This window comes from Cricetulus griseus, assembly GCF_003668045.3.
Source record: "Cricetulus griseus strain 17A/GY chromosome 1 unlocalized genomic scaffold, alternate assembly CriGri-PICRH-1.0 chr1_0, whole genome shotgun sequence".
Classification (NCBI taxonomy): domain Eukaryota; kingdom Metazoa; phylum Chordata; class Mammalia; order Rodentia; family Cricetidae; genus Cricetulus; species Cricetulus griseus.
This window is the reverse complement of record NW_023276806.1, coordinates 73,415,081-73,435,843: the sequence shown is the minus strand read 5'-3', so window position 1 is coordinate 73,435,843 and position 20,763 is coordinate 73,415,081. Positions and strand designations below refer to the sequence as shown.

The 20,763-nt window shown below is 35.6% G+C and overlaps 1 protein-coding gene across 2 annotated transcripts in view; it reads right to left on the bottom strand.

Annotated features, from left to right (window-relative positions):
- Positions 1-8,328: 8,328 nt before the first annotated feature.
- The window catches only part of Glrb (glycine receptor beta), a 66,428-nt gene continuing 53,993 nt past the window's right edge, over positions 8,329-20,763 (bottom strand). Inside the window, exons 7-9 of one of the 2 annotated variants that reach the window (XM_035451583.1) lie at positions 18,002-18,154; positions 14,113-14,405; positions 8,329-8,871 (exon numbers count right to left, since the gene is read on the bottom strand). In XM_035451583.1, coding sequence (XP_035307474.1) covers positions 8,575-8,871; positions 14,113-14,405; positions 18,002-18,154 — 743 coding nt within the window. In that variant the 3' untranslated portion in view covers positions 8,329-8,574. The remainder of the gene's footprint in view (positions 8,872-14,112; positions 14,406-18,001; positions 18,155-20,763) is intronic. The other variant, XM_035451584.1, reaches the window with a different exon arrangement.

The following is a 20,763-nucleotide window of genomic DNA, read 5'->3' as shown; positions in this document are numbered from 1 at the left end:
GTGTGTGTACAAAGATACGCAGCACATCTAGTAAATTTGTAAGTATCTGGACTGTATTACATGCAAATATTACTTCTATAAAAATATATGTGTGTCTGTGTGTTGGCTGACAACATCCTAATGAATTCATGGATGTCATGGAGTCAGGAGAATGCTGTAGACTACCACTCAAACACATACACCATAGTTTATGCTTACATGTTCTTAAGAGCTGAAAACACAGTAAAATTTCAAGGGTACTTGGCACTGAAGAAAAAGTAATCTATCTTTGCTGTTTTTAAAATCCCTTATTTGAAGTGGTTAACTTCCACCTACAAGTATATTCCTCATGCCATCTTCTATTAATAATCTTCCATATTTAGAGCTTCTTCTGGTTTTTCTTAGTTGTTTTAGGCATTTAGTCTCAAATTATTTTCACCAAGCTTAACTTTGGTAAAAAACATACTGAAATCTTTGGAAGATATATTGTAAATGGAGTTCTTAATTGATCTAGATAATAAGAACCTGGAGTCAGATATAGAGGAAAATGCTGAGAGATCAGGGAGAAGGAGCAAGCTACTGCCACACACCTTACCTCCTTAAGTCTCAGCAGACAAGACAAAGATTTCCTGTTTCTCCCTGGGTATATCATGTTTCCACCCAGCTACCTTATTTCCTGTCTGTTTGTACAGACCTCCAGACCTCCATGGTTATCTAGTGGTAAGCTCCATTCTCTAATCTTCAAACAGGCTTTATTTGTACAAGTAAGATAATCACTACAATTTTTTTCAGAACCAGTATGTAATATGTGACAGGATTTTCAGACTACTCAGGTCCTTTCCTTGGAGTGGTGGTACCCTCTTCTAATGTTCCTTCAGTGTGCATCCAGAGCTTACACTAGGGCTGGCACATTAATTGGCATCTGCTTGTACTCAGTCATACACTTCCATCTGTCTAGAGTTTAAGAAGTTCTTCAGGGAATGAATAGATATGGTGTTTATAATATAGAATATTGTGTTAAGGGGAGTTCAATGTGATTTTAGAAGTCAGAAGTTTGCCTTATGCACTTAAAGTTGATTTCAGAACATAAAACATTATCATTTGCTCAGAATCGTGTTAATTTTATATATTGATGGACTGAGAATTACAGTTCTGCTTGGTAATGGGATTACATCAATTCAAACATTGGATATAATAAAATACATTAACATTACCATTCTATGGAACATAATTTAAAATTATTTTTATGTTTCAGAAATTAATTCAGAATTATAGTTTTGCAGAACAATCATTATAAGAACCATATATATATATATGAAATTGTGCTCCATTTGCACAGCTTGTTTAATAGATATGGGAAATGTGTCCTTATTCTTTGTAATGTTCAGAAGCCTTCGAATTTCCTCCTATCTTCCATTTAAAGGAGTAGGGGAGGAAATGTGTGCACTCTGAAGTAATGGCATTAGAATACTGTTTTTCATACATGCAGCCTGACCCATAATTGTGGTCTTTGGATTAAAATTCCAGTGTCCAAGAGGATCTAATTGTGTAATTTATAGTTCCTTCTACCACACCTATGCTTAAATTGTAATAGTCTACTCTGATTTGGATGGCTGTGTTACTAACCTCTCTTAGGAGCAAAATTAACCTGAAACTTTTGTCAAAATGACCATGTAGGTTTTATTTAGCCAAACAACAAATTTTATACAAATTTTTTTAAAGTAAGTTGTAGCCTCAGCTATTTACAAATATTTGTTTTTAACCAAAATAGTAGCAGTGTATTTATTATTGGAGATCCAGAGATAATTATTTATCCTTCTTTGAAAGTACGGTAACTGAAGGAGGTAACTGATTTCTTGGACAAAATCACAAGATTACTACAAACCCATTGCCAACATTTCAGGTCAAAGCTCACTTCTATCACTTTCTTCTCTTCTCTGGTATGTGATACTGGACATTGAAATTAATTCACCTAAAAATTTCAAAACTTCCAAGATGCCAGCACCCTGAGTGGAAACTCGTGAGTTTTCGAATGAAAGGGCTTTTGAGCCTAGGAATGAATGAACAGGAAAAGTGCAGCTGTGTTTAGAAAGAGGCTTTATATTAGGCCAAAGCAGAATTTATTAGGTTATTCCCTCTTAATGAGTCCCATATAATATGGTCTCAGTTAATAAACCAAAGATATCTTCGCAGCTGTCAAGCTAGCTGATTCTGACTTGGACTGACGCTAAACACTGGAGTACCTGAGTCAAGTTAGCAGATATGACCCAAGTTTTAGGAGGAAATTTCCATAAACTTGTGGCACACAGTTGTAGTCTTCAAAGAGCAAGCATGTTTGTTGTTGCAGGATGCCAGATTTCTCCTACAAAGCAATGGTTATAACACTAACTTAGCAGAGGGCCTCTTGGGACCATAGTGGAGAATTTCAAAGCTAAGACATTTGGCCTCTTCATCTTGCCATCCATTTCAAAAGGTGTTTCTGTGCCTGTCCTCAGTGCCTGGGGTGAGGCAATAGTAATTGACCAATACAATTTCCATTCGGTGGTAATTGACAGAGGACCTGCAGCTACACCTAGAGTCTTAGAAAGCCATTGGGCCAGGAGATGCTCCTACTATCCTGCTCCTCCCTCCCCAAGGAGGACTGACTGGACTGTAATTGCCTCCCACTGAAAACTGAGAATTACTGAAAATCATTTCAAGTTATAGGATTAAGAGCTTATGGTGGTTTTAGTTAAGAAATACACATTAGGTAGAGAGACTTACACCATCAGCTAAGAAAACTCACCCACTGCCCTCCCAACAGTTCTTGATGGCTTTTCTGACTGAACTGTTACTACACATTGCAATTTGTAATTATTCTTTGGGTTAGCTTCTAGCTTAAAAATTTTATAATACATTAATAAATTATTTTTAGTTAGCCACATTAATTGTTTCTTTTTCTAATTATGTTCATTGGGGTTTGTGTGCCATGATATGTGTGTGGAGATCAGAGAACAACTTGTGGTAGTCTGTCCTACTTGTGTGTCTTAGAGATACCACTCGGAAGTCCTGGCTGCACTTTATCAGCTGAGGCTCTTCACTCACTAGCTTCTTTATTCCCAAGAACTCCCTTTATCTTACAAAAACAACTCAGATCCTTCCTATGCTTTTTTGTTAATGTAATTTATATTTTAATGTATTACAATGATTTAGATATGGAGCATATAAAATTCACACACTGTTAATTACTGTATAGCATGCATTAATTAGTGGGAGCTCTGCTTTATTCAACTCGCCAGTTTTGGACTCACACAGTCCCTTAGCAGAACAGATTATCTACACATTTATTGATTTAAAACTCACTTGGGCTATAGCATGTGAGATGTGTGAAACTCAAAAATATCTGAGAGTGTAAACTCTTTATTTTACACTTAAACATGAGAAAAGAAAAATGAAAGTCAAACCGAATTATGAACTTCTTCAATATCCTTGCTGGTGAAAGACAATAAAATGATAGATGTGTATTGATATACACATAATAGCTACTGAGAAAATGTTAAATTATCAAAATGTTAAAAATCTATGCATGCATGAACATGAGGAATATAACTAACCTTAAGTGTAACTTACTTAGAGTTTTCATTATTGTTAATCACAGGGATGTTTTAAAATATTCTTATTCTTTTGGTGATTTGCTGACATTTTCCAAGAGCTTGCTTTTACCCATGAGAAGATTAAGACTACCTTTATTGTAAAACAATGAGAAGTCATTGTTATATGCATAAATATGCAAACAATTTGATAAAGTGATTTGAGTAACCATTACTTTCTAAAGCAAGACAGCATTCAAAATGAACATATTTTGTAAAGGTTATAGAAAAGATGGAAAACTATTTGCCATTTTAAGCCTGGTTGCTTAAATTTCACAATCACTATTCACATGAACAGAAATTATAAATAAGATAAATTGAGTGGTTTTTAGAGACACTTAATTTATGCACTACACCTCCAGAGGAAAATATTTCAACTTCATTCTTCACCAGAGAGGAAATTGTATGAATGAAAAACACGTATATTTCAATGAAATACATACGACTTAAAAGGAACATTTGCAGACCTGACATCCAAGGCTTGTCCACTTAAAAGAAACAATAAAACAGTAAGTTAACCATTTACCTAAGAGTGGATTCCTGAATTTGGCACTTCAATTAACTCTAAACATGAGAGAAAATGGTCAAAACCAATATGGCTGGATATTAGGGTATAAATAACTTTACGACAGTTTTATATGAGAAATGTTTTTGTTTACTTCATGGAGGCCTAACACAAGGCATTAGGTGTGTCTGAATGGAGAGTGAGTGGCATGATCACTTTTTAACAATATTTTTATTTATATGTATGTGAATATGAATTCCACAATGGGTGGTCTGCAGAGTTCAGAGGAGGGTGGCAGTTTCTCTGAAGAGTGGGTTATAAGCAGTTATGAGCGGCTACATAGGGATGCAAAACTTGAGCTAGTCCTCTTCTAAGACCAGAAAACTTTCTTAAACAGTAACCCTTTCTTGCCCCCAAATAATGATAAGAAATTGATGTCTCCTTTTAATCTGCGTATATCACAGTGCAGAATGTTGAAAATGAATTTAAGTTTAGTTCTAAAATCTCATGCAATATGTGCCTCTAAAACTTGGTGTCCTAGTTTATCTTAAAATACAAAACCTTCCCTAGACAAATTAAAAAAAAGAATAGCACATTTTAATTATTCAACAAACTTTATGTTAAAGGCCAACTCCCCAGCACTAAAAAAAGAAAAGTTAGTTTAAAATATTTCTATTTTTTATTTCAGAAGCATTTTATTTTTAAATAACAATATTTGAAAACATTTTGATTTGGTAAACTGAACTTTAAGAGTTTATGAACTTTAAGAAAATTTTCTGTTGAATTACATCTCCAAAATAAATAAAAATGTGGATGTTGGCTTCAAAAAAAAAAGAAATTGATGTCATGGCAATAAAATGAAACACATGATTCTGGATTGGCTCATGAAGGAGAAATAGAAAATAGGGATAAATACTATTTATCAGGAAATAGAGAGGCTGCTTTAAGATTGAATTTTATCAATGCTTATTTCCTGGTGTGGATGCATTTTTATCACTGTGGTCATGAAAGGAAAGGTCATTGCAATTTGGGAAAAAACAGTTGCATAGGTAAAATGACATCCTATCTGCCCTTTAAAGTTTAAAAAAATCAGCATCTTATCCACACACAGTGGTGGGAGAGAATTAAAACATATTTGAGAAAAGAGTATTTGCAGACTTTAGATCAAGAATACACAGGCATTCTTTGTAAGTTGTCAAGTTCTTTGAAACATTCTGAAACCATGTCAAGTGAAAATAGGATTTAAAAGAAATAGGTCAATGGCATGAAATTGGGTAGTAACTGGCTCGCTGAGATCATGAGACCATTAGGATGCAAATATACAGGCACTTGAGGAAACAAAGCAAAGTTTTACATGTCTGATTTCCAAGTCAGTAACTTCACTATGGGCATCTATCTCTCATAAGCAGTCACCTCCACACACAAATAACTTTTTTATACTATGTTGTATTAGAAGGGAGTTGGGAGAAAGAGAAGGGGAGAAGAGAAGGAGAAAGGAGGAGGTGAGAGGGCAAGAAGATCAAGTCAAGGGGAGAATAGAGGAGAGCAAGAAAAGAGATACCATAATAGAGGGAGCCATTATAGGTTTAAAGAGAATTCTGGTACTAGGAAAGATGTCCAGACATCTGCAAGGTTGACCCCAACTAACAATCTAAGTTGAGAGGCTACTTTAAATGCTCTTCTCCGATAATGATATTGATGACTACCTCATATGCCATCCTAGAGCCTTCAACCAGTAGCTGATGGAATCAGAAGCAGACACCCACAGCAAAACACTGAACTGAACTCTGGAATCCAGTTGCAGACAAGGAGGAGTGATGAGCAAAGGGGTCAAGACTAGGCTGGAGAAACCCACAGAAACAGCTGACCTGAACAAGGGGGAGTTCATGGACCCCAGACTGATTGCTGGGAAACCAGAATAGGACTGTTCCAGACCCCCTGAATGAGGATGTCAGTTTGGAGGTCTGGTTAATCTATGGGGCCTCTGGTGGTGACTCAGTATTTATCCCTAGAACACGAATGGACTTTGGGAGCCTACTCCACATAGAGGGATGCTCTCTCAGCCTAGACAGACAGGGGAGGGTCTAGGCCCTGCTCCAAGTGATTTGACAAATTTTGAAGATCCCCCATGGAAGGCTTCACCCTCCCTGGGGAGCAAAAAGGGCATGGGATAGGGGGTCAGTGGGGGACAGGGAAGGAGGGGAGGGAGAGGGAACTGGGATTGACATGTAAAACAAGCTTGTTTCTAATTTAAATAAAAAATACTTTAAAAATGTTAACCACAAGAAAATAAGAAAGAAAGAGAGAAAGGAAGAAAAGGAACAACTTCATTTCCATGTTGAAAAAAATTATCCTAATAATAAGAGGAGGCAGAATTGAGATATGTGACTGTAAATGTGCCTTTACCTGGAAAGAATTCTATACATATAATGTGAAAATTCCAAATAATGTGAGGTTAAATATCATTCATTTTGTATACTACTATGTTAAATTACTTTTTATATTCAAGTTAGACATAGGTTGGACACACCTAACATAAGGTCTGGGTTGGGATCCCACCATATTGACCCCTGGGGATAGCAAATAGAGAAAAAAAGCAAGATAGCAATCCCATGTGCCTAGCCTAAACAAATGTGTGTGGTTTCTAAAAATCAATGTATTTATCTCAAAAATAAATAGTGGAGAGAGACTGTAGATTGAAGACATGGTCTGATATTAGGAGGCTATTACATGAAGAAAAGCATTTCCCACTACTTTCATCATTACATTCCTATATAATGACACTGACTTCACTAATATGAAACAAACTTATAAAAATAAATGTAAGAAAATATCTTTAAAGATTTTTAAAAAAAAACTGGTACATGTTTAAGATATTTGTTTCCAATTGCCATACCATTAAGCTAATATTTCTCTAGGTCTTGGTAGAATTCTGAAGTTCATTGGCAGTTTTACTTACGACATTTTAAAATTATTCAGATGGTCATGCTTTTATAACTAGATTGTACTAAAAGACTACGGAGGATTAGTCTATATACCATTAAAAGAAGTTCATAAGTATCGAGGATATTTTAAGTTAAAAATCTTCAGTGAATCAAATCGCAGTGGATTGCATATGGTAATTTCACAAATAATACTTTTAATGCATTATATTATGACTTGGCCATACAAACCAACAAGAACAAAAGTACTCCAAATTAAGTACTTTCATGGTCTTATGTTTATATTACATTAGTTACTAGTAGCTACAATTTTAGCTGAGACAGAAATAACAGTTACACTGAGACACTTTTAGAGAACCGGGTGTAAGAACAAGATAGTCAGTCAGCTCCCAATGCCTAGATATTTAGCAAGAAGAAAAAGTGAACTCTAAAATTTAAATAAAACTATTTACTAAATAATTGTTTTGTAACATATCCAAATACATTCAAATAAATTAAAAAAAACAAGTTCCCAAAACAGTTGACTATTACTTGAAATATAGATGCATCTTAATAAAACAAATAAGCTAAGTCCTTCAACAATTAAGATTTTTTCCAGTTCAAGTTAATGTTAGCAGTTCTTCTTGAAGTCTGACAGTGATGTGGAACCACATGTCACCACTCCGTTCAGATTGAAAATATGTGTAACTCTTCTTAAGGCTTATGCTTAATGCTCTCCATGTCAACAAATGAAAGGCATGAAAATATATTTAGATCTTAATGTGGATTAAATAATTTATTTTATCCAAAATATTTAATCAATACATCTATCATTTATTTGCTTGTACTTTGTCAGATGCCAGAATTCAGTATGCATTTATACTAAGCCATATTTTTTTCAAAACAAAAATGCTTGTTGTTCTATTACCTGGCACTTTGACAACACAAGCCCACTTAAAAATAAGCTGTTTTAATAAATGTATAATTTTGATTTTATTTCTCAATAAACCTGCATGACTATTACTGATCTACCTCTCTTTAAAACATTAAACAATATGTCATACAATTTTGCTTAATCTGTGATAATACTATTGAAAATTATTTAAGAATAAGATGGCTTTCTTTGAAAGTTACGAGGAAGGGAATGTAAGATACTACATATATTAGAATGGTCACCATAACAGGAGTCAGCGTGCACATCATGTTTTCATCAGGGTAATCTGAAGTACTGCAGTTACAGAGTTACAGTAGCTGAAGAGCACATTATGTAGATTAGATTATGTAGTATGTTTATTTTTCATTGATTCCTAAAGCACTATGCTCAATATACATATATCTAACTATCTACCTCATTTGGAGCAGAGACGTTACAGGATCATGCTGCCATTCAAAAGTAAGGTGCTGTATTTTATTATAATTAAGTGGCATCCAAAATGCAATATATTGCCATGAAAATGCAAAATTTTCACAGATCAGCAATTATGAATTGCATTGGTCACAATGAAATGGTATTGTATTTCATACAAATGGAAATGGTTCATCATAAATATATAGACCAATATATAACATTGAAGAACAAGAAACAAAAAGGAAATAGTGCTCTTGCATAAAGGTCAATTCGCTTGGCTGCTGTTGGAATAACCGGCTTGGCAGGAGGAGGCTTCTTGTTGTTCTTAGCCTGTGATTTCCCAAGTCCATTGTTGACTTCAATGGGTTTTCCATAACAGTCATAATTGGATAATTCAAAATCTCTTGGTAAGCTTCCAACAATGCTGAAGTCATTGGATCTCAGATCAGACTTGGAAGTACAAACTTTTTTGCATCTGGTCTCACCGACCTAAGCATAAAAATGAAAGATGATGTAATAAAGTTTTCCATTTTTAATTTTTTTTTTATTTCACTTTACATTACAACCACAGTTCTGTCAATCCACAGCTCCAGAGAAGCTAGGGAACAAGGAGGACCCTAAGAGGGACACATGGATCACCTGGGAAGGGAAATTAGATGAGATCTGAGGGACAAATTGGAGGTGGGGTGGTGGCAAGGGGGATGGGAGGACAGATGAGAACAGGAAGGAACAAAATGGCCTGTGCTGGGAGTAATACAGTGGGAGAGCGATGAAAGAGATATCTTAATAGAGAGAGACATTATGGGCTTAGGGCGAAACCTGGTGATAGTGTAACTCCCAAGAATCCACAAGGAGGACCCCAGCTAAAACTCCTAGCAATAGTAGAGAGGATGCCCAAATTGGCCTGCCCTGTAATCAGATTGATAAATACCCCAACTATCATCATACAGCCTTCATCCGGTAATAATTTTTTTACAGTTATAAGTACCACATCTCTTCAAAGAGATATTTTTAAATTGAGTTTACAAATTGACAAGGAATAAAAGTCAACTGATTAACCTTCCAGATCAATTAAACCTTTCAGAAATTATTAAACAATTCAGAAAGCTCTGATAGTTTACCCAAATAACAAGGCTCATACTACTGAATGAACTTTTTAAATATTTTATACTTACAAATAAAGCATGAGTCCACATTAATTTAGGTTAGTATTAGGGTTGTACGACTTTTCTCCATTTAAATACTAAAAACTAAAAAATCTATCTTTGGTCCCATATGGGGTGTGTACACAGAAAATATGACTCAAAGTGTTAATTCAGAACCTCCATCCTTGCTTTCCTGTTTCTGAACAGAACGGCTGATTAGTTAAAGGGGAGGAGGCTTTTGTCCTGCAGTAAGACTGTCAGCCTCTGAATATAGCCACAAAAATTCAGATGACTTTTAATATCTAATCTCATCAGTAAGGAGAGCAGAACTTCAATATAATTAACATAAAAAGCATTCCCAGGAGTTGCTGCTTTCCCACACTGAATTCATTGGCAACTCTCTGTGACATTTTGCATGGCTCCCATGTTCAAGACAAGTGCATGTGTGCCACATATGCTCTAGAAAAGGCATTCAGGCTGACACAACTGAAGAAGGAATATTACGTTCCCTCCTATGAAGACTCCTCAAATTTCCTTCAACAAATTGTCTCATACACTAGTTGGAGGGTGACTTTTTATTCCATTAATCAGATCTTTTACACAAACATTCTTTGTTGTTTGAACTAATTATTAAATGAAATGCATATATCCCAAGACAACAGATTTTATAATAAAATGTAATCTGCAGTAGTTACAATTTCATAAGTAAGGAAATGAACCAGATAAGTAGAATAGTAATCCTACTCAACACATTCCTAATTTGGCTGTTTAAATCCAAAATTCATCACTTTTCTATTGTATCTTTCCACATGTCTCATTTACTCTCATTGAATACACTGTGACTTCTGCAAAGTGATAAAAATAGAAATGAGGGAGTATAAAGATAAAACTGCCAGGAACAACAACAGAAACTGTTGATAAAACTATAATAGTTTCAAATTCAAACTCTAAGGTTTTGTTTGTGCTTCATTTAAAGCAAATAATTTGTATAAACTTCTAGCATCTAAGATAAGACATTCTCTATGGATGATAAAAAAAATATTTGGAGAAAACAGTTTGGACAAATTTTATTGAATACAAATCAATGCAATTTTAAAAGCATGCCTTTCCCATAAAGAAATGGTGCCCTTGATCGGTCATCAGCTTCTGCTCATTAAATTATTGAAAACTGTGAGCATGGGGTCTGTTTTGTCCTTTATTCATAAAATCATTGTGTATGACAAGTGCTAAGTGTTAAGAAGAGGATGGTAGTAAGAACAGAGTGTGTACAGATGTTTTATGGATGAAAAAGAAAAAACACAAATGGACAGATACAATAGCTACTAAAATATTGAAAACTTACTATGACAGCACTATTTTCTTGTTCTTATGAGGAGGAGCCTAAAGCCAGATATGTAGATAAAAACATAATTTTGCATAAGGGTCACAAATTTCCTGACAACTCTCATACTGAAATCTGTACTATTCTTTTTTGTGATTTTGGTTATACTTTTCCTTAACAGGCACACTATTATTTTTTTAATTAACCTATAGGTTTTCATAATTCAAATTTTATTATGTTTCTATTGTTACTTAGACTAAAAATTAGTGACATATCATCTGACTGAAATTACTTGGAAATTTGTTGTGTTTTGAAAAGAAAACTACGTTGAAACAAGTGGATTGTGAATCTAAAGTCATAATTACATGTGTATTTTTTCATAGAAGTATGGATTTCAAATGTAAGAGCTAATATTTTTCTGTTTTCATTTTATTTCATGTGTTAATATGTACCAAGTTTGTGAACGTACCAAGTTATAGATTATTGTAAACCTCGTGGGACTATTTATAGTAACTTTAGACCACATGTAACTGACACAGGGATGACAATAGACTGGCAGAATGCTCAACATAGATGGATGACAATGGCAGGAGGATTTTGTTTTTTGTTTTTTCTTTAAATCTTCCTATCTTTTATTTTATTTTTTATTATTTTTATTTAAATTTTATTACATGTCAATCCCAGTTCTCTCACCCTCCTCTCCTCCCCTGCTCCCCACCAACCCCCTATCCCATCACCTTACTGCTCCCTAGGGAGGGTGATGAGGCCTTCTATGAGGGATCTTCAAAGTCTGTCATAGCATTTGGAGCAGGGCCTAGACCCTCCCCTGTGTGTCTAGGCTGACAGAATTTCTGTCTATGTGGAATGGGTTCCCAAAGTCCATTCATGTACTAGGGATAAATACTGGTCAACTACCAGAGGGCCCATAGATTAACCAGAACTCTAAACTGACATCCTCATTCAAGGGGTCTAGAACAGTCCTATGCTGGTTTCCCAGCTATCAGTCTGGGGTCCATTAGCAACCCCTTGTTCAGGTCAGCTGTTTCTGTTTCTCCAGCCTGGTCTTGACCCCTTTGCTCATCATTCCTCCCTCTCTGCAGCTGGGTTCCAGGGTTCAGCTCAGTGTTTAGCTGTGGGTGTCTGCTTCATGGCAGGAGGTTTAACATTGACAGAAAGCTAACAACTGAATGGCAGGTGACTGTGGTTTCAAAATGCTATGTGACTATCTTCCCACAGCGCAGGAGTCCCAGTGCTCCTATCTGCATTTCTGGAACTGATAAATAAATACAAGCTGCAGGGGCAAAGGAGCTGTTAGTCTTCCTGATGGAAATCTCAATGTGTGGAAGCATATTCTACAGTCCCCTAACTCTGCTCAGTGCCTGGACCTTCTGGGTCTTTGATGGCAACAAAGACTAAGGTAAAATGCTAGGAAAAGGAACTGCAATTTCTCTGAAAAAAAGAAAGATTTTCTTGGTGTATAACAAAAGTAAGCAAAGTGTTAAAATAGGTATGGAGTCCTAAGCCTATAAACACAACTCTCAGCAGACTAAAGTCAGATACACATTGGGAAACATGGACAAATGGGGTGGCAAATAAAAAGTGAAGAAGGAAAAGGAAAGTGAAACAGTAGGGCATTGATGTTCATCTTTAATCATTTGAGTCAGCTGAGGTGCAGGAAAAGCAAAGACTCTAATGGCTTGAAAAAAAACAAGGGCTTCTGCTTCCATGGAAGAGAATAGACTTCGTCTTCTTTTCCTCCCACTCAGTTCCATGGAAACCCTGGATTTTATATTCACAAGACTTTAAGAGAATCAGTATCAGGAGACACAGAAAGGAATAATGTCTTAAATTTGATTCCACAGATGACCAGAGCTAAAGGGAGCTCATGGACTATGGACTGACAGCTGGAGAACCTGCAGGGAACCGAAGTAGACCCTCTGAATGTGGGTGACAGTTATGTGACTTGATCTGTTGGGGCGCTGTCTCATATATATATATATATATATATATATATATATATATATATATATAATATATATGTAATATATATAATTAAATACAAACCAATTAAAACATAAGAGATTGGTGAAATAATAAAACCTACACGACAATTCTGCCATCTAAAAGAAACTTGCTTCATGTATGCTATAGACATAATTGATAGAGAAGAAGAGAGAGTTACACCAAAGGATGACTTAAGTCATGATATTGCATTAATGAAACACTTCTCCTTCAGGAGCAGTAGCACAGTATAAAAAAGTCACATGGCATAAAGAAGCTTATCTCAATGTGGAAGCAACATATAGGCAGAAGCTTTAAGCTTTGAAAATTAGTGCACAGGCTTAAAAATACAAAAAAAAAAAAAGGCAAACCAAAAAATCACATATTCAATACAGGATGAATTAGTTTGCTTCTCTGTCCAAAAATTCCACGTGTAGCATGTTTTCTAGAATTTGAGGTAGAAGGGCTGCGGAGGTCAACACACAGAGTACCATGGGAACAGAACGTGAGCAGAGTAGGCACAGTGTTCACAGCTGTGAGATGGCAAGATCTATTCATGTCCTGTAGAGTCTACAGCCTTTTGCTCCACATAAATGACCTCCTGACTGACTTCTCTTCCAAAGAGTGAGCATCAAGCAGGACTCTGTGGATACATGTGCAGCTAATTTGTCAAGCAGCCAGTTGCTCTGACACTGAGTCTTCAGCCCAGGGTATGTGACAAAGCAGGGCTAAGGGGAGAAGCCTTATTATCCATGATGGCTAGGCTAGACAGACCCTTTGAAGCTTCAGGGCCAGCCATCTAGCCTGAAAGACAGTTGCTGACCAACTATAGGAAACAGCCTAACTCAGTAAGAAAATGAGAGTGACTGACCAACAGCATTTCTCTTCAAGTCTCAGAGATGGATAAAGGCTCATGCAGCCCCATAAGTCCATTGGCTTCTTACTAAAGCTTAATAGATGAGAATGAATAGGGAAGCACACATTCTGGAAACATCTCCACATGTGGTGATGAGTATCAAAATGAAGCTGTGATTTTAAAATCATTGGTGAGTTTTCAAATTTTTAAGATATTAGATTTTCCTAGGTCGCCTTTGGCATGTTTTATGTGTTTTCCCAAAAATACTTCCAAAAATGTATGTTGAACTCAATCCCTTTTCATTTATAGAAAATAAATGGCAGTATCACCATTTCTTTCACACAGTGTCTCATTCCTGGCACACAAGAGGATAGGCGACCCACTTCCATGGTCTACTCCAGTCTTACCTGCAGAGTGCTGATATGGACCGGAGTCCCCATGCCATTCACGGTGTTCTTCTTTGCTACATTTCCACCTTTCCCATCTGCTTGCTCAGCCTTGGCAATTCTGGCCTTTTCAGCTTCAACCCTTTTGGGATTGTTCAACATCACCTGGACAACAGCATACTCCACCAGGGAAGCAAACCCAAAGAGCAGACAGGCAATGAGCCACACATCCAGTGCCTTCACATAAGATACTTTGGGAAGCTCTGCAGCAAGGGTGGTGCACTCTGAGGCCAAACTGAGCACTGAGAAGATGCCTAGCAAGGGAAGGAGAAGCAGATGCATTTACACCTGTGAAATGCTTTACAACCACTGGTCATTCACTAAAATTACTCTCTGATGACTGTCAACAGACAGCAAACAACTCTTAGGTGTCTTCCACAAGCAATCCTTAGGTGACTTTAAAGATCAAAGACTAGAAGGAATATATGGTAGGTACTATGTGAAGTAGTAATTGTGACTGGAAAATGTTTGTAAGTAAGTTTCATTTTAAAAATAAGTAAATTTAAACCAATGTGAACTTGATTTGAGGATTAATGATGTCAAGAAACATTAAATAGTGTCTCTGAGGGAATGACAGATCTCTGTGATTAGACTAGTTGTTCGATTTCTCAGTTTTTTTTTTTTTTAAAAAAGAGATACTTTACTTGTGGGAGGAGTTTTCATCCATGAACAAGACTAGAGCACATAAAATTTGATAAGCTTTTTATTTGTTGGTTGGTTGCTTTTGCTGCTGTTGTTTTGTTAACAGAACATTCCTGTTCATTTCAGAAAGAAAATCTCAGAAAAGGAATACTAAAGAAATGCTACAGGCAATACAAAATTTAGATGGAGAACCAGCATTATATATAAACACATATGTAATCAATATAAGGTAGTTAAGTTTATGTAATATATGACAATTTAATTAATCATAGAACACAAAGGATGAATTGTTGCAATTACAGGTGTCTTCCTCATCTCTTGTCACGCTTTCTCTTCTTCCTTCCCCTCTTCCTACCTCTCTTTCTATCATCAGGACGGACATGGTAGAATATGATTTGCTGGCATAGACAGAGTACACTCTATGACTAAAGAAACCACCAGTGATGTCCACAGAGACATGCTATCAGCCAAGACACTGAGTCTCAGCCTCTTGGAACACACTGTGTCCCCCTATTGGTTGTATTTGGGTTTACTTTTTTATTTTTATTTTCTGATTTTGTTTTTTGTTTGTTTGTTTGTTTTATTTTGTTTCTTGTTTTTTTTTTGCTTAGATCCTCACCACAATTTGAAATAATGACTTGATTGGTATTTAACTTACTATTTCAGACAAAACATTTGTCAGTTGTACATTTTGAAGCCAGCATACGTCCCAAGGTTTTTAACCTTTACATAAAATGTTAACATAAAAGTCTAGAATGCTATCAAGTATTGGCCTAAACGATTGTCAGTTGTCCCCTTCAGCAATCTCCTAACTTCTCTCCTTGTTTCTACCTTTTCCTCATCAGTCAGTCTACAATAAATCAGGCAATCGTTAAAGTTAAAACTAATCAATATTGGAGTCTGATCATCAGAAGGCTTCAGGGAGCTTCCTTTTTGACTTGTGTAAGACTCTTAAAAACACTGTGCACTAAGAGGTATCCAGACCTCACTGTTACTAATAATCAAGACTCAAGTCCATGTTTTCCTCTCTCCTAGATAACAGTAGGAATTGCTTTCATTTCTTAACTTTATTTCTTTAGGCATAATTATCTCTTCTTAATGCTTTTTTTCTGACAAGCATGTTGTTCTCTTTTATATCATTGTCCTATGTATTAGAAGTAATACTTATTTGGTGACTGCTTCTTTGCAAATATAAATATATTAAAAATATAAATACATCAAAGCTAAAATGTTTTAATCAATCCTATTAACAATTTCTATTCATTTTTTATGACTACATTGTCATAATCTTGATTAGTACCCAACAGTCACTATGAAACAAATACATGTTGAGGGAATTTAAATATTCAAAAGTATCTTGTCAACTATATAACAATATATAGACATATAGTTAGTAATTTAGTGCATATATAATACTATACATAAAATATAATACTAATATAGATACTAATATAATACTAAATATGGTGCCTATATTATATATAATATCACATATATATAACCTCTTGGTTATGTATATATACATATATATATGTATATATACATATATGTACGAAAGCAAGAACATGCACAGGCATGCATGTATGTGTGTGTGTGTGTGTGTGTGTGTAAAACTCAGTATTTTATGTATTCCCTTCAGAAAGAGATACACACAAAAGCTTTTTGAAAGAAAAACAAACCCCAAAAGTAGCAGGCTATCACTTGCTGAGAGGCCACATATTCCAGAGTTTTTCTTCTGGTGAGATTCAGAAAGTACTGAAAATGGAAAATTCCCAACATTCCTATTGAAACTCTGATGGCACTAATGTTTACACTTTGACATTTCCCTACTTTCTTTACAGGCAGAGTTCTTGCTTATTTTCTCATGAAACACTGTTTTGTGAAGGAGGGGCAGATGTTATGGGAATGGAACCCAGGACTTCACATATTCATGCATACACTTTACCACTGAGCTTTATCTCTAGCTGAAGTAAATACTTATGAACCTTTAAACAGATACAATTTTCAAATGACTGGATATGTGGCTATCCACCAGTCTTAAAAATAATAAGTTGCAGAACAAGAACATTTAAAGGAAAGAGAAACAGCACTTGAATGGTATTATATATATGTATATATGTATGTATGTATGTATGTATATATTTAAGAATAGATCATTTTATGACACTCATATGCCATTTAAAGATGAAAATATGCTTGGACAAACGTATCATCAAGTGACCTTGTCATTGTGTGAACATCAGAGTATACCCACAGAAATCTATATGGGAAAGCCTGCTATACAGGTAGGTTCATACTATCATGCATGCAGCCATTACTGATGAAATATCAAATAGTGCATGATTTCATCTCTTCTGAGCCTGAGATACATATTATTTACAATAATTTCCAACAAAGTGATTGTTTGTTTTGAACTTTGGCATTCCTGAAGATTTTATATTTGGTGATGCATGAATACATCCAGTTAATAAGTACTTACTGGAAAAAATAGAATAAATCAACTCCAGCAAAATTCTCAGAACAGGAAAAGAAAAATTTAATTACCAACTGCATAAACACTGAGAAAATACAAATCAGTGTGTGTGTCAAATACTGAATGATACCTCCCTCAAAATAACAGACAAACATCTCTTCTAACTCCCTGCTTCAAAGAAATTGGTATGTACTTAGTACCTAAGGGTACAGTTTAGTTTTCCTTTCTTGAAATGCTTTGACCACAAGTGCTTCCAATTTCAGAGGTTTTTTTATTTTGAAATATTTGTATATATTTTATAGATGTCATAAGGATAGCAACCAAGTCCAAAAAATATTCATTTATATTTCATATACACATACACCTTAAACACAAAGCCTGAGGACAGTTTTATACTTTTTTTTTTTTTTTTTTTTTTTGGTTTTCCAAGACAGAGTTTCTTTGTGTAGCTTTGGAGCCTATCCTGGCACTTGCTTTGGAGACCAGGCTGGCCTTGAACTCACAGAGATCCGCCTGCTTCTGCCTCCCGAGTGCTGGGATTAAAGGCGTGTGCCACCAACGACTGGTCAGTTTTATACATTTTTAATACATGGTGTTTTTATTGTGCTCTCCCAGGAAGTGTAAGTGTGTAATTTTCTACCTGTTGCATTTGGAACATTTGGGAACTTCATGTTTTAGGGATAAAATACTCAACCGGTCCCACTGTCATGGTGGCAGAGAAACAGGGAGAATTACCCAGGGGCACCCTGGCAGCACTGGCATCAGGGTTGATCCAGAAGGACAGCCAGGAGAGTACCACAATCAGCAGGGTTGGTGCGTAAACGCCCATCATGTAGAACCCAACCTGTCTCCGCAGGGTGAAGATGACTTCCACACAAGTGTAGTAGCCTGTCAAAACCAGAGAAGCAATGGGTGTGAGGGACTTACCCGCACAGAATCATAAGTCAGAACAACCTGAAAGGCACAGTATACTTCTACTCCTGGCAATTTCACAAAGTAAATACTGCAAAGTGTTTTCCTTTAGTTGGAGACTTTTTATAAAGAGGGTGGGACATGCTTTCCCTGACCTTCACCACCTCACCATGATACTGAAGAGCAGAGCTCATGTGTTGCTCTGGCAGGTCTAGGCATTAAATCTATGTGAGAGTCTGCAACCCTTCAATCCCCAACCCCATCCCCCACAGTGGTGTTAGCATATAAGTTCAACCAGTGAGACATGAGCCCTGAATCAAAGCAACAGGTTAATTCTAAGAGGAAACACACTCTTGGACAGAGTTTTGAGTTTTGTCCTCCTAACTGTCAGCCATGTGAACCACATCTGCTGGAGAAGGGATGCTAGCCTCCAAGAGCTCAAAACCTTAGGCAAGCATTCATGTAAGCAGTAGGAAGAAAAAGGACAAAAGCTTCCAGTGACTCCAAGAGGCCTCTTCACCCCCTTCCCTCCTGCAGCCATGGCTCACAAACTTCTGCCTGGGGAAAGGACTTTCATTTCCTGTTGCTGGGACAAATGCAGAAACTGCTCTAGAATATCATTCTAGAACTTCCAAACACCAACTAGTCCCAAAATTTACTGATGAGTACTGGCAGCCTGGCATGATGATGGCTTTTGTTGTATTGAGGGGGGGAAAGAGAAAGACAGATAGATGAGAGAGAGAGAGAGAGAGAGAGAGAGAGAGAGAGAGAGAGAGAGAGAGAGAGAGAGAAACAAGAATATTCTGACAATAGTACCTTTGAAAAGAAGACATACTTGCAAGTAAGGGATTGTTTTTCAAATATTTTGGTCCTTTTGGTTAACAGTTTATATATAATGCTTGTTGCTTAATAGGTTTAATTGTTTTGAGCTAGTCACTCTATATAGCCCAGGCTAACCTCAAAATTGTGATCCTTCTGCTTGAGTGTTATGGAATTACAAGCAAACCCTCCAGACCCAATGAAAATAAATTATTTCGATAAAAACTTGCATTTAATAAACATAAGATTATGTATAAATACCAAAGGTTAAAGATCTCCAGTTGTCTTAGTTGACACTGTGCATAATTATTTTAAAATGTTGACACAAACAAAGAATCCATAATTGAAATAATAATTATAGAGAGAAGGAAAAGGCTATGTCACTGTCTTATGTTACAAAGTAATAATTGCCTAGTCACCCTAACTGGGAAAAACAAACATGTTTCACATAGAAACATAATCTTCCTATCCATACAGTAGAATCTCTTAAATTTTGACTTAAAAAGGATATTCACAATCATTTTAAGTTACATGAGAAAGCTCGTCTGCTTATATTATGAGTTATACCCAATACTGTCTCAGTGAGATTAGAAAGGTAATGTCAATATGGAACAAAAGCAATTAGTGGGGAGGCATGGGAGCAAATGCTAATATATCAGAAACAAGATGTGCAGCTTGCTAATTTTAGTTTCATTAATAAAAGCAATATAGTATATGTTATTCACAGATTTTATAAGATGGGGGAAAAATAAAAGGCACCCATTTGAATTTCCCTGATAACAAAAACATGCTTCTAGCCAGCAATCATTTTCAATATTTCAAAAGTATAACCTTTCATAAAAAAGTTCACGGTGCTTCCTAAAATATGATTCTCAAAGTACCTTGCTTTGAAACAGTGTCACTTATGCAGGTTAACTCATTCACCTACTGCATATGAAATGAAAGCAAATTATACATGTATGATATATATGTGTATTTATGTGTATATGTGTGTGCATCTGTGTGAATCTTCTCACTATATAGGTATACATACTATATATAGTATTGTATAGTTACTATAAAGTAGTGTAATCTAAAATAAAAATTTACGTTCCACCTGACTATGCTTAAAGACTGCCTGACTAAATGCCATATGTCATGTGTTTGAAGCATAGTTTCACCATGTCCTTTCATAAAAGCACTCACTAGGGGACTTCATGAGCTGTCCATGCATCCAGCAATAAAATGCATGTTGGATATTACAGTGATTTGCTTCATAAAATTTTATGAGAAACATTTCTTGATCTTTTTTGATCTTTCTCTAGTCCGTTATATTTATGAGAGGCAGGTGGGCAGTTAATTGATATAAATGTACATTGGGAAATTTTAATTTACTCTCTATTTCCTGTGTCATTTTCCTACATTATTCACTTAGACACTCAATTTAACTATTTTCATTTTGTGTTCTGCTATTCTTTACCTTCACTATTTATTAGTCATGGAACAATATAATTTCAGTAAAGTTAATGCTAGACAATAACAACAAAAAATTTAATTATTACCACCAAATTTCTTAGTCTCACATGTATTTATTTTAGGAATGTATAAATGCAACTTGTTATGTTCACTCTCATTTTAATGTATTTTGCCTTGATGATATCATAATAGTTGACTTTTACATAATATGAATGCCTCCAAAAACATAAACTTAGCTCCTATCTGCTTCTGAATACTTTTGTCATGACCTGCTTTTCAAAAAAAGAATTGTAGGCAGCTTACAAGTTGAG